General features: G+C 37.1%; 1 protein-coding gene across 1 annotated transcript in view; it reads left to right on the top strand.

Moving 5' to 3' along the window:
* The window catches only part of Sec8 (exocyst complex component secretory 8), a 416647-nt gene that overhangs the window by 252873 nt on the left and 149240 nt on the right, over positions 1-14534 (top strand). The window contains exons 18-19 of the mRNA XM_090385352.1: positions 8982-9120; positions 13308-13389. Coding sequence (XP_090241478.1) covers positions 8982-9120; positions 13308-13389 — 221 coding nt within the window. The remainder of the gene's footprint in view (positions 1-8981; positions 9121-13307; positions 13390-14534) is intronic.

The raw sequence follows: 14534 nt of genomic DNA, 5'->3' as shown, positions 1-14534 counted from the left end.
GTGAAGATCACAAAAAGTGATATTGTTGCACATGTTGGCACTAATGATATTAAGATTAGGAAACCTGAGGGCTTAAGTACAGGGCAATTTGTGAAAAAAGTTGAGTTAGGATTGATTTGAAAGTGTTTGCAATTCTGACCACACATGATAGGAGGAAATATGTGTTGAGAGCCTTATCAATCAAATCAGCCCTGGAGATATTATTCAAGGCTCATGGTGGTAGAATTTTTCTAGGTGTCCTCTATGCTTGTTAACAGGAGAGACTGTCGTTACAGGGATGGGATACATTAGCATTAGTAGAGGCATATGATGTAAGAAAGCAAGCTTATGCAGCATCAGCCAAAAAAAAAAAAAAAAAACCCACTCCCATTTCACTCCTCCGTTCATTCAAAATACCTCTCCAGCTGAGCCTTCAATTTATTTAGGCTATCAACTTTCACAACAAGGGATGGAAGTCTGTTCCATCAACCAACTACCCGCTGGCTAAAGGCAAATTTCCGCACATCTATCCTATATCTGTCTTTCCTCAATTTGAATTTATGCCCTCTCAGGTGATTATTCTGAGCAAAAGGAAGAATCCCATCGGCATTGAGCATGCTCAAACTTTTGAAGGCTTTATACACCTATATCAGATCACCTCGCCGGTGCCTAGTCTCCAGACAATGTAATTTGCAAAACTTAAGCCTTTCTTAAGAGCAACGCTTTGTTCCATTCACTAATCTTGTTGTGCTTCTCTGTACTTGTTCCAGCAACTCTACATCCTTCTTGAAATGAGGCCTCCAGACCTGTATATAGTACTCAAGGTGTGGCCTGACAATTGGCTTATACAAGGGAATAATCACCTCCTTATCCCTGCTAGAAAAATTCCTGTATATCATTGACAAGACACCATGAGCTACTCTTGCAGCCCATCTGCACTGCTCAGAGAACTTCATATCTGCCTGCACATATCTTCATATCTGCCAGGTCCTTTTCATTTTCTACCACTGTCAGTATAGTACCACAGACGATATGTTGCTCTATGGTTGCTGTTTCCCATATGTAGTACTTTATATTTGTCAATGTTAAACTTCATTTGCCACCTCTCAGCCCATCTGCTCAACCTTTCCAGATCCTGATGCAGCAGCATAGTGTCAGTAGTGTCCTTAACAACCCTGCCAACCTTTGTATCATCTGCAGACTTGGACATTAAGCTTGATATACTATCATCAATATCATTTATAAATACAGAAAACAATAACGGACCCAACACTGAATCCTGAGGGACTCCACTAATAACATTAGTCCATGATGAGCAGTGTCCATTGATTACTACTCTCTGTCTTTTCCCCCTCAACCATCCCTTTATTCATAGCAGCAATTTGCCTCCAATGCCACACTGCTCATCGTGCTTCTTTAATCAGTGCCTCCATTAATTTTCCTGGAACAGAAGTTAAACTCACAGTTCTGTAATTACTTGTGTCAGCCTTTGATCCTCCTTTGTGAATTGGGGTCACATTTGCACATCTCCAGTCTATGGGTACCTCCCCCGAGTCCAAGGAAGCTCTCATAATTATGGCTAAGGGTTTGCTTACTTCCTTCGCTGCCTCCTTTAATATAACTGGATAGATCCCATCCAACCCAGGTGCCTTTCTTGTGTTTATCTTTAACAATTTTTCACCTCTGAATACACCTCTGGCATTCCCCTCGCTGAGTAACTCCTCACATCAGTTAAATGTGAATGTCGATGCAAAATATTCATTTAGTTTGTTAGCTACCTGAGTAGGATCATCAACAGTTGAACCATCGATATCAAGTGGACCAATCTGATTCATCCCCTTCCTTCTAGAGTTTACATGAGTAAAGAACTCTTTGCTGTTTTTCTTTGCATCTTTTGCCAAAGATTTCTTGTAATCTGCCTCCACCTGCCTAACCTCCTTTGTATCTTGGTTACAGACCAGCTTATAACTATCATAGGCTTCTGTGTCACATGTTAATTTATATGTATCCCATGCATTTTTCTTCTCTGCCATATGTCTCATTAGTTCATCTGACATCCATTTAGGCCTAAACCTTGAACAATATTTCTTAGTTGGTAAGTAAAGCCTAGTAGCTTCCAAGATAAGTTCTTTGAATGCTTCCCATTTCGAATTTGCTGTTGGTAACATCATCAGTTGGTCCCACTGTATAGAATTTAAATATTGTCTCAGACAATCGCAGTAGCCTTTACAAAAGCAAAAACCCTTCCATTTACCCCTGATGGTAGTTACCTCTTTGAGTAAATCCCACTTCAGCACACTGTGATCACTGCAACCTAGCGGTTGCTTTATCTGCAGATTCTTAATGCATGAATAATCACTACTGATAATCAGATCAAGAGTATTACTCCTTCTAGTTGCCTCGCGAACATGCCGATGTAGAAAATAATCATCCAATAAATCCACAAAAGCCTTGCTAGTGTATGAGTGACCTATCCACAAATCCCAGCCAATATCTGGGAAATTAAAATCCCCCATTATAAGACTCTGATTTACTGGCCCACTCTATTTCCCTGTACAGTTTCTTATTATACTCATCAGAGTCATTAGGCCTATAGCACACTCCTACTCTCGTACTATACACTTGGTTTACTATACTATACACTGCACTCCTACTATACACTTGAATTGAAGGGATGCAAGAATATATGCTGATGCTAAACAGGAAGTGATGGTTGGGTTGGAAAACTGCTAGCTTCGGGGTATACACAGACTAATAGATTAACTAGAGCTGGAGGCAGAGGTTTGCATGCATATAGGTAATTCTTGCATTGCTATTGGTACATGCAGCAGCCTGTAAAGGAAGTTGTCCGTGATTTCAGACCCTGCTGTGAGTCATCAAGAAACAAACAAATAAATAAATACATCGGCTGTGTTAGGGTAACTAAGAGTAAGAACATGTGTATGTATACTTGCATGTACACTAGTGCTAGGAGCATTGTAAATAAATTTGATGTGCAGATTGAGTCATCAGATGTAGATATTGTAGAAATATTGGAAATATGGTGTCAGTTAGACCTAAGTACAGGAAGAGAGGAGGGGTTATATTTTATTTTTTTTTTTTATGAAAACCCCAAACACCAAAGATATCAAAACCTATAGTACTTAGTACCGTGCATGGGTTAAAGGAGAAGTATGGGGGGAGGGGGATGCCGGAAACTTTGCTCTAGAGACTAAACATGGGTTTCACCACTTCAAGCCTCCAATAAGCAAAGTGGTGGTATGCTGTTAGTTTAGAAACACATAAAATCTAAGGAAGTGCATCCAATTGATGTTGGTGGACAATGCCATGTTGAGTCTGTTTGGTGTTACCTAAGCACTGATAAAGGAAAAATGAGAATAGGCGTGTGTTATAGGCCTAATGAATCTGATAAGTATAATGAGCAATTGGGCAGAGAAATAGAGTGGGCCAATAAATCAGAGTGTCTTATAATGGGGATTCTAATTTCCAAGAGATTGACTGGAATTTGTGGGTTAGTCACTCACACACTAGCAAGGCTTTTGTGGATTTATTGAATGATTATTTTCTATAGCAGCATGTTTGGGAGGCAACTAGAGGGAGTAATACTCTTGATTATCAGTAGCGATTCTTCATGCATTAAGAATCTGCAGATAACAGAAACACTAGGTAGCAGTGATCACAGTGTGCTGATTTTTTTTTTGATTTGGTAGTTGTTGGCGCATCGGCTTCTGTGACCATATTGCACCTCCAAAGGTTTTTGCAGTACAGTGATCCAAGCCCGAGGCGGGAATCGAACCCGCGACCTTTGGGTTGCCGGGCAGGTACTTTACCCACTCTGCTAGCCCGGTCGGCAACACAGTGTGCTGAAGTGGGATTTACTGAGAGGTAACTACCATCAGGGGTAAAGGGAAGGGTTTTGCTTTCATAAGGTGACTAGTGGTCTGAGACAGTATTTAAAATCTATACGGTGGGACCAACTGCTGATTCCAACAGCAAATTCAAAATGGGAAGCATTCAAAGAATTAATCTTGGAAGCCACTAGGATTTTCATACCATCTAAGAAATATTGTTCAAGGTTTAGGCCTAAATGGATGCCAGATGAACTAATTAGATATGTGGCAGAGAAGAAAAATGCATGGGATACATATAAATTAACAAGTGACACAGAAGCCTAGGTTAGATATAAGCTGGTCTGTTACAAAGGAGGTTAGGCAAAAATCATGCAGAGAACATGGTTTTGTTTAGGGAAAATCATGCACAGAACATGGTTTTTTAGGGAAAATCATGTTTAACTAACCTGGAAAGCTATTTTGACATGAACTAGATGTAGAGAACATTTTTGACATAGTTTATTTGGATTTTAGCAAGGCATTCCACTCAGTCCCTCATAAGAGGTTATGGTATAAGCTGGAACATGTTAGGATTACTGAAAAAGATTCTAGGATGGTTGCAGAGTGGCTGCAGGACAGAAAGCAGAGAGTTGTGATTAACGTATATTCTTCTGGTTGATGTAACTTGAGCAGAAAAAGATGGCATGGAAAAGTTACAGAGCAATAAAAAGTACTGAAGCCTATAATAGCTGCTACAAATTGATCTGTAATAGTGCCACAGAAAAGGTTAGGCTGGCAAAGGCAGATTATGAGAAATCGCTGGCAAAGAGAGCAAAGAAGGGTGATAAGGAATTCTTCACATATATAAATGCAAAGAAGAGAAGGACAAACCAGATCGGACCCTTATGTAATGGGCGTGGGATAGTATTAGATACCCCAGCTAAAGTTGCAGATGAACTCAACAGTTACTTTGTACCGATATTTACAGAAGAAAAACCCTTAAAAATTATGGGAGGTGAGTTGAAAAAAATGTAATTAATGATGTTGAAATTTCACATGTTTATTTAATGAATAAACTTTCGAACCTCCAAGCCAGTAAGGCTCCTGGGGTTGATGGCGTATACCCTATAATCTTAAGGGAGGCGGAAAGTGAGTGCATTGAACCATTGTGTCTAATTATGAGAGCATCACTGGACTCAAGAGTGTTTCCATTGAATTGTAAAGTGCCAATGTATCTCCAATACATAAGGACAGTTCTAAGAGTGAAGTGGGAAATTACCGACCTGTTAGTCATGATTTTCCCTACTTCCCTTCGGTAGTAGGGAAAATCATGGAGACAGTGAACAGTGGTGGAATTCAGGATCATTTAGATAGAAATGGAATTCTGAAGGATACTCAGCATGGTTTTGTAAAGGGAAAATCATGTTTAACTAATCTAGTTAGCTAATTTGACAGGGTCACTAAAGAGCTGGACTTAGGAAATAATTTCGACATTGTTTATTTGGATTTCAGCAAAGCATTTGACTCAGTCTCACATGAGCAGTTACTTCATAAGCTGGAACAGGTTGGAATCACAGGGAAAATCCTTAGATGGATAACAGGATGGCTTCAGGGCAGGAGGCAGAGGATTGCGATAAATGGTTATTCCTCAGATTGGGTTGACGTAAGAAGTGGGGTTCCCCAAGAATCAGTATTAGGACCACTGTAGTTTTTGATTTTCACAAATGATATCGATGAAGGGATCAAGGGCATGATGTCTAAATTTACAGATGATGTAAAGATCGGTACAGTAGGTAATGATCACTGCCAAGCAGAGCTTCTTCAGAGTGACCTAGATAGACTTCAGGAATTGTCAGAAAAATGGGAGCTATGCTTTAATCGAGCAAAGTGTAAGGTATTGCACCTGGGGAACAGTAACTCCAAAATAACTTATACACTGGCAGAGTTGAACTAAAGCCAGTAGTGGAGGAAAGGGACCTGGGTATTATGATACAGCTAGACATGAAGTTCTCCAAGCATTATAGACTGGTTGCAAGGAAAGCCCATGGTGTCCTGTCGATGATTTATCGAACAATTGCGAGTAGAGATAAGGACATCATAATCCCATTATATAAGGCTTTTGTCAGACCACACTTGGAATACTGTGTTCAGGTATGGAGACCACACCTAAAGAAAGACATTGTGCTTCTTGAAAGGGTCCAAAGACAGGTAACTTGCCTGGTGAGGTTGGCAAAAGGCCATCCATATGAGGAAAGACTTCAAATATGTAGGTTGCAGAGCTTGGAAACTAGGTACCTTAGAGAAAGACTTGATTGAGGTGTTTTAAGGCTCTGAGAGGCATAAAAAATATGAATGAGAATGAAATTTTCACGGTTAATGATTCTAGAACAAGGGGCCATCATTTCAAGTTACAGGGGGGAGATGTTTAGACTGGATTGCAGGAAGTTTTATTTTAGCCAGCAAGTTATAAATTACTGGAATAAGTTACCTACATGGGTGGTAGAGGCTGGCAGTTTGGGTAAATTCAAAGGCCAGTTGGATAACTACCTATGGGAGGAGGGAAACGCTGTTGTCTATTTACTTTTCTCTTATTATTATTATTTTATTTTTGTTATTTTATTTTATTTTTTATTTTATTTTATTATTATTATTTTTTGACTGGTGCTGCATAAGCCATAGGCTTCCTTGCACCAATGTGGCCATTACTAATGCTAACTTCAGAAGTGGGTTCTCCTCTCAGGATCAGTTCTTGGACCATTTTTTTAAAAATTTTTATAAATGATATTGATTAGCATTAGTAGAGGCATGTGATGCAAGAAAGCAAGCTTATGCGGCATCAGCAAAAAAAAAAAAAAAAAAACCATTCCCATTTCACCCCTCCGTTCGTTCAAAATACCTGTGCAGCTGAGCCTTAAATTTATTTAGGCTATCAACTTCCACAACAAGGGATGGAAGTCTGTTCCACCAACCAACTACCGCTGGTTAAAGGCAAATTTCCGCACATCTATCCTACATGTCTTTCTTCAATTTGAATTTATGCCCTCTTAGGTGATTATTCTGAGCGAGAGGAAGAATCCCATCAGCATTGAGCATGCTCAAACCATTCAAGGCTTTAGCATTAGCATTAGTTGAGGCATTAGTTTATGCCTCTACTAATGCTAATTAGTAGAGGCATGTTTAATATCTCCAGACACTGTAATTTGCAAAACTTAAGCCTTTCTTCGTAAGAGCAACCCTTTGTTCCATTCACTAATCTTGTTGCCCTTCTCTGTACTTCTCTGTACTAAACAATTAGTGATTTAGCTCAGTTTTAAAGATCATATTTCAGTTGTTGACTGCTCTTCAGCCAAATGTCAACATTATTATTAGAGAGAGAGAAAGGGAATCACCAAGAAGAAGAAGAATGATGATATCTAGCTCAGGACCCTGGGCATGCCACACCCAGACACACCAGATGTGAGCCCCTGTGGTTGTCCGTATATGAACTAAAAACAAACTGAGAAGAACAAGCCAAACTTGAAAAACATAACATGGCCACTGACCACTATAGCTAAAAATGAATTTAACAAATAAAATGGAAATTTGAGTGCATTTTGAGTGTTGGTTCAGCATTTCAACAGGTCTGAACTGAATACAGATGGACAAATTAATCCTGAAAACCATATCATAATAAATAGAATCAACTTAAATAAATGAATCAATTAATAATGAAGTTCATTAAGGAAAACCAAATGATATAATAAATTAAAACATAAAGAAAATGGGGTGGTTGTGAACATTCAAACTAAAGAGAGGGCCAAAAGAAACATCAAAAGAGCATTGGGGGGGGGGGGTCATGGACTGTTGCATCCATATCATAAGTAATGTTACTACTAAAATAGACGTGGTTATGTCTTTATGGTCGAAATAAAAACAGTTTTACCACGAAACTGAATACATGTATGCAACATTGGATTATACTTGGGAATGTGCTATTTTCCTGTCTGACCTCCAAGATAACCATCAATCAATTAAAATGATTCATAGAAAGAAGAAAGATGACATTCACCTTTGGCAATGCATATGCATGACTCCTGCTTAAGGAGACACACCTTTATCTTCATACACACCAGACAGCAAGTGCCACATCCACAATCAGTGAACTAAATAAAGATGATAAAATAAAACAAACAAATATTTAATAAAAAAGTAGAATAGAATAATAAAGATAAACTAAAATGAAGGATGGGTTTCCTACCTTTATTTTAGTTTATTAATTGTGGAAGTGCCCACAATCAATAAACATTATTTGCTTTGTATGAGATTCCATTTCCTTCTCAGTAGTCATGTGTTTGTTCTACCCAAAGGTGAGTGCTGCCTTTCTTCTTTCATATTTTTTATGATTTGATTTTAATTGATCAGTGGACATCTTGGAGTTCAGATAGCAAAACAGTACCTTGCCTGTTATATATAATGTAATTCTGCATATGTTTGATGTTATTCAGTTCTGTCTTAAAATGAATATTTTTATTTCTATCATATAAGCTGGTCTGAATTCTGTCGCCAGCACAATTCTCGGTTATCACACTACATTGGTTTTTCATCTATGGCTTTGTTAATAAAGGTTTATTAACCAGCATTATTAGTAAATTTACGCAAACTGAAATACAGAAAAATTTACTGATGAATGTATAACACTTAATATGTGAGTGCCTGACAGGGACTGCAACTTTCATTTTGACAATGCTACATGACTAGTCAATAATCCACTGAGATATAGGTTATATTTACGAACAAAAATAAGACAGTGGTATTCATTCATTCATTCAGTCAGTCATTCATTGCTTTTATGTTTTACTAAATTCAAAATGTTATTTGGTTACAAAGTTGTGCAGCTACTTCTGAATTACTCTCATTTCTGTTATTTTCAGACTTCATGAGTAATTTCTTATTCTGCTAAAATGCCTTGAAATTCTTGCCCTCCTACAATTTAATTTTGCTCTGCTGATTAAACATTTTTAAACCATCAAATTTCCTTTCTTTTTTTTTTCCCCTCTCCTTCAGCCATATCTATTCCATAACTTTTATATTACCTTCATGTCTGTTTAATAGTGCTATACTTAAAGGTATATTTTGGACTTATTTTAGTTTCTTATTATATTTTATTATATATATATATTTTTTTAACTCTAGAGTACAGTTGATTTAGATCACAGTCTTCAGGAATTTAGAGAACTTATTAATGCCTTGCCAGCATATGCTGATCATTTTCTTGATATTGTGGTGAACATGTTGCAAAACTATGAAATTAACTGTCAGTCAGCTTACAGAGGTAACTTTTGTTTTATTGCTGTTATTACTGAAAGATGTGAAACAATAAAATTGTGTTGTAAGCATCTGATGAGTTTTTTTTTAAATGTAACCTCCTTTTCTTTAAAAATATCATATTGCGAATTACTGTATGTGTTTTTTTTTTTTTTTTTTTTGCTTTTTTTTTTGCTTTTTCAGAATTATTACTTTGATTTTATAATATGCAAAAGTTGTTCCTTATACTACAGTCTTTTTCCCAAAATTTTCACGACTGATCTTTGAACAACAGTGGTTTTTTGACGACATTGCATTAAAAATGGGTGCAACATTGGCAGCGTTACTGGAGGTTGTGTTGAAGCAGCTTTGGAGATCATTTTCAGGAATATTGTTTATTTGCATAGCTACTTAAATTTGTGGATTCTCCTCATAGTGATGGCCTTTTGTGGCTCTTTTGAGCTGTAGGTACAGAAAAAATTCTCTTGTGACAAATTCAATAAAATTGTGGATGAGGACATTGATATCTTTTGCTGTTGTGTGTATGCATTATCATGTAAGAGGAACCAGTTTCATTTCTCACATCTCAGGGCAGTGGCAACAAATATAAGTAAATGCTGTAGAATACTCTTGTAAAAGTCTTGACAGACTCCTTTATGCACAGTCCCTTTTGCATTGAAAAAAGTGTCAACAGGGATTTTACTTTCGTTTTTGAGTTTCGTTTTTTAAAGGAAGGTAATGGGGTTCGTACTTAACTCTGCTGTTTTGTTGATAGTCATATTAGAAGCACCAACTTTCTTTTTCAGCCATAATAGAAGTAATGAAGGTGTTGTGGTTAACTGAAGTTTGCAGAAAACAAGCAAATCACAGATTGATTGTTCTTTTGTTCCTGTTGTCGGGCTGTGCAAAGCTATCTTTGCCCATAATTTTCTTTTTTCCAAATCCTAAGTCAAAGTTCAGTGACAACTATTTTTGCTTACATTGGAATTGTTATTTGATAATTGGCCTCAGGTGCCAATAGTGCTTATTCTGTAAGCAAAGTTCTACTTTACTTCAATTGTCCTCCTCTTTTCTCCTCTTTCGGTTGTCTTCCTGTTTTCAGTTAATTATAAGTACAACAGACTCACGATTTACCGGGATCTGATTAACTGGGACACTTAGACTCCAAATTAAAAAAAAAAAAAAAAAAAACCAGAAATCATAAAATTGAAGTAATAACTAGAATGGGTATAAACAGTTGTAAATAAGCGACAAGAAGTGGCATTATAAGTCGTCATTGGGAGATAGTGTACCTATTATCTTGCAACCCCCCGCCACTCAAAAAAAAAAAAAAAAAAAAAAAAAAAGAGTTTAGTTTGTTTTAGTGCATCGCGTAAATTGTTGTGTTCTGTTGCACTGCAGAAGGACAAATTTTTATTTCGTTATTTATGTCAGGGATGTTGGAAATTTTTTTTTTTTTTTATAGTAACTTTTTTTTTTTTTTGTTTAGAAATTGCTAAAACGATGGGCAAATGCAAGAGTAGTGCTTTCAATTAAAGAAAAACTTGAAATTATTCAAAAGTTTGAAAACGGTGCATCTATTAAATCTCTAATGAAAAATTATAATGTTATGACCAAACCATACGAGACTTTTAAAAAATAAAGGGAAGCTATTAGATTTAAAATCGACATCGTAAAAAATAAAGGGAAGCATCATATTGGACACACAAGTACTGCGTGGTAAGTTTTTTATCTATCGCTGTACTTTTTATGTAGGTTGCTGAACATTTTCCAATACAGTAAGTCCCTGACTTATAGCTTCGGAATTACGTTACGTTATTTATATTTTTTTTATGTGACTGAAGATTTCAGGAAGGGGACACATTTCACTATAATAACTTAAAAACCTACAGAATTCCAGATATCAGTATTATCGCAAATGCAATAACATTGAGTTTACTACCTGTTTTTATAATGAATTGCACTAACAGAAAAGCCCAATAACCCAGAAAGTGCAAATTGTTTTTATTGTTTTATGGCAGCGACCTCCAGAAATGAGCTTTAGTAAAATGTGAGCTCGCGTGGGGTAATAATAGTGAGTGTTCCCCTTAACCCTGTGAAGTTCTTTACAGGAAATTTCATTGATACCGTTATCATGGTGTCGACTAAGAGAATAAAACAGCTGTACTAGTAAATCTATCAAGTAAAGGAAACTGATAGAGTTGGATCAGAAAATTAAAATAATAAGGATGTTTGTAAATGGCCAAACATTAACGAGTATTGTGCGGAATTCAGATTTGTCAGTTGCAATGGCGATCACAATAAAGGAGAAAGACAGAATACGAGGCCAACCGGGCTAGCCAGGTGGGTAAAGTGTCTGCCTGGCAACCCAAAGGTCACGGTTTCGAATCCTGCCTCGGGCTTGGATCAGAGTAAAATGCAAAAACTTTGGGAGGTGCATTATGGCCACAGAAGCCGATGCGCCAACAACTAACAAAAAAAATATATATATATATACGAGAAGCGATGAAGCGACCGGCACCAATGAAGTCAACTGTAATAACCAGGGCTACGACGCTTCTTGATTAGACCGGGATTTGAGCCCGTCACCACCAACTATGGATAATGCGGAAAGGTCAGGGAATGACCACCGCATATCCCGGAGCAATATGGCCTTAGCTGTTAATGCTCCTAAACACGAAACAACAACAACAAACAGGGCTACGAAATACATATCAGTTTTTACAGTACAATAACATGCATTTTTTTCTTCCTTTTATATTTTCTTTTCTTATGTGCCACTCTGGCTACTTCACCACTGTCCCCAAATAGTTTTTAATTGAACTAATTAAAATATATAACTGTATTTCTACATTCTTCTGAGGCTATTACTATAGTTTTTGTAATTTTGGCATATCAGAGATATAGTAGCAATATTTTATTAGTCATTCTCGACTTACGTAAGAAGTCCTGGAATGCATTTCTTATGTATGTCGGCAACTTACCGTATTTTTGGATTAACTGGGAAATCGATTATCCAGGATTTTTTTTTTTTTTTTTACCATCTATCCTGGAAAATTGAGAGTCTGCTGTAGTTCTATACTTAAAGTCCGAAGTAAGAATTCAGGAAGGAATTTTATCTTTCCCGTTTCTTAACATTACTAATCCAATTAACCCTTTCAACTGCTTGGCCACCTAGTGGCACTGCTCCTGCCTCCCCATGTTTGGCTATTAACCTGGCAGGTAAAGACAAACTCAGGGCCAAGAGGAGCTAAAATGGACTCTCAAACCTTTCCACTGCTTGAGCTTACCAGCTCAAATCACAATTGTGAAACTTCTTATCTGAAAAGAATGAGAAAAAAACAGAGCAAGGAGAATACCCAGCCTTTCATATCATGCATTCACTGTAAAATCAGCCAGTGAATATGCTTTCTTCATATCTCATTCAGAAATGCATAGAAAATGCTGTCCCCAATAAAATGGCTAAAATGTTACAATCTTGGGGATCTTGAAGAATTAATGAAACAAAGCCACTTGGAATTCTCACTTAGATTTTTGAATTTTTGGGGAATTCTCATTAAAGTCACCTCATTTCCTACCCTGAACACATCCAAGGGAGTCATAGCAGTATGGGACTTGATGATTGTAACAGTAGAAGAAGAGAAAATTAGAAGCATTAAAATACGAGAAAGTCACGCAAGCAGAGAGAATTCTGATAAGAAAGGATGGAAAAATAGTTCATACACAAAACATCATACTTAACTTTAGTATGCTAAATCACCCAGATGCTGTTAAAGCAGGTTGCCTAAACTATCATATTCTATTCATTACTAATCCTATATGGTTCTCTAAGTGCCAGATAGCTCATAAAAGTTCCTCAAATTCTAGTAGGAAGTCTTTTTCAACTTTGGCCAAAGATGGGACTCAAACCTATAGTATGAGAGAGAGAGAGAGAGAGAGAGAGAGAGAGAGAGAGAGAGAGAGAGAGAGAGAGAGAGAGAGAGTAATGATGCTATCCTCTGTGCTACCTACAAAAATGCCAAAAAATTGACTTATTAACTTGATTAGCTCTTAGTTCTATTAATTAAGTGAAAGATGAATAAATGAAATAAAGTGGAAATATGAGTATGAAGCAAAACTGAAGAAAATTACCATTTAAATGCAAAATTTAGTTTTAGAATTTGCAATTTCACACACTAAGCCTGTGTCTTTGTTTTTTTTTTTAATTTTTTGTAGGTATAATTCAAACAGAGCCTGAAGATAAGAGAATTATTAGTTCAACATGGGCAAAAGATCAGGATGTTAGTCGTTTTTTAAGGTATCATTTTAAAAACTATTACTCAAAATATTAAGATTTTTATATATATATGAGGTGAGGAATTAAAGTTCCTGGACTGGAGTAGTAAAAAGAACACAAAGTAAAGGAGCTCAAACATTTTTATTTTTATTCAACGTAATCATCACCTTATTGAACATTTATAACACCATTCTAAAAGTTTCTGAAAAGAGTCGGCAAAGGCATCCAAAGAGTGATGTTCAGTTTGGTGGTTACATTTTTCTTTATGTCCTGAAATCTTTCCTTTGAGGGCAATTTTTGCCTTAGGAATAGGGAAGTCCACTGGTGCCAGATTGGAAGAATAGGGTGGATGGTTGATTTGTACAGCATCATGTTTCATCAGAAATGTCATCACAATACAGCAGAATGGGTGGGGTATTGTCATGCAACAAGAACCAGCTGCCTATCTCTTGAAATTGAGACTTCATCTGGGAAATATGCTTCAGTAGTCTTTAAAGCACCTGTACATACATCACAGCATTGACTCTCCCCTTCAAGTATAAATTCCTTGTGATTCACACCCTGTTGGTCAAAAAATATGAACAGCATCATCTTGATTCTGGACATCTGTAAACAAAACCTTTTGGGCCTTGGTGACAATTTTGAAGTCCACTGCATTCTCTGACATGTTATTGCCACACCTTATACACTGGTGTACAAAACTTTAAGGACACTATTTCTAAAGGTTACAACCACAAAATCAAATGAAACAGCCTGTGGCAATTTTCATAACTGTGGCTGTTCAGTGAAAGCTGGTGCACATGCAAAAATTTGAATTGTGATGAGAGGGCTCACATAAACAAATAAAGGCAGCAGTTATGTGCAAATTACCGAATGGTGAGCACGATTGTTAAAGACGTTTGATTAGTTTCATATAGTGCTACAGACAACGAACTTATAGGCCAGTAGACAGCATCTGGATGACTTTACCCGGGGTCGAATAATTGGGAAGCTCGAAGTGCAAGGAGTGTGGCTGCAGAGTTCAGTATTGCCCATAGCATCGTCTCATGCGCGTGGTCGGCCTTCAGAACGACAGGTACAGCTGTTTGAAGAACCAGTTGTGGTCATCCACGAAAAACAAGCCCAATGATGACCACTAATACTCCTACATGCCAAGAGGGACTGAC

The sequence above is a fragment of the Mastigoproctus giganteus genome, chromosome 11 (assembly GCF_048544385.1).
Source record: "Mastigoproctus giganteus isolate SK-2022 chromosome 11, ASM4854438v1, whole genome shotgun sequence".
Taxonomy (NCBI): domain Eukaryota; kingdom Metazoa; phylum Arthropoda; class Arachnida; order Uropygi; family Thelyphonidae; genus Mastigoproctus; species Mastigoproctus giganteus.
Note: the sequence above shows the minus strand (reverse complement) of the source record. Positions and strands in the feature narration are given on the sequence as shown.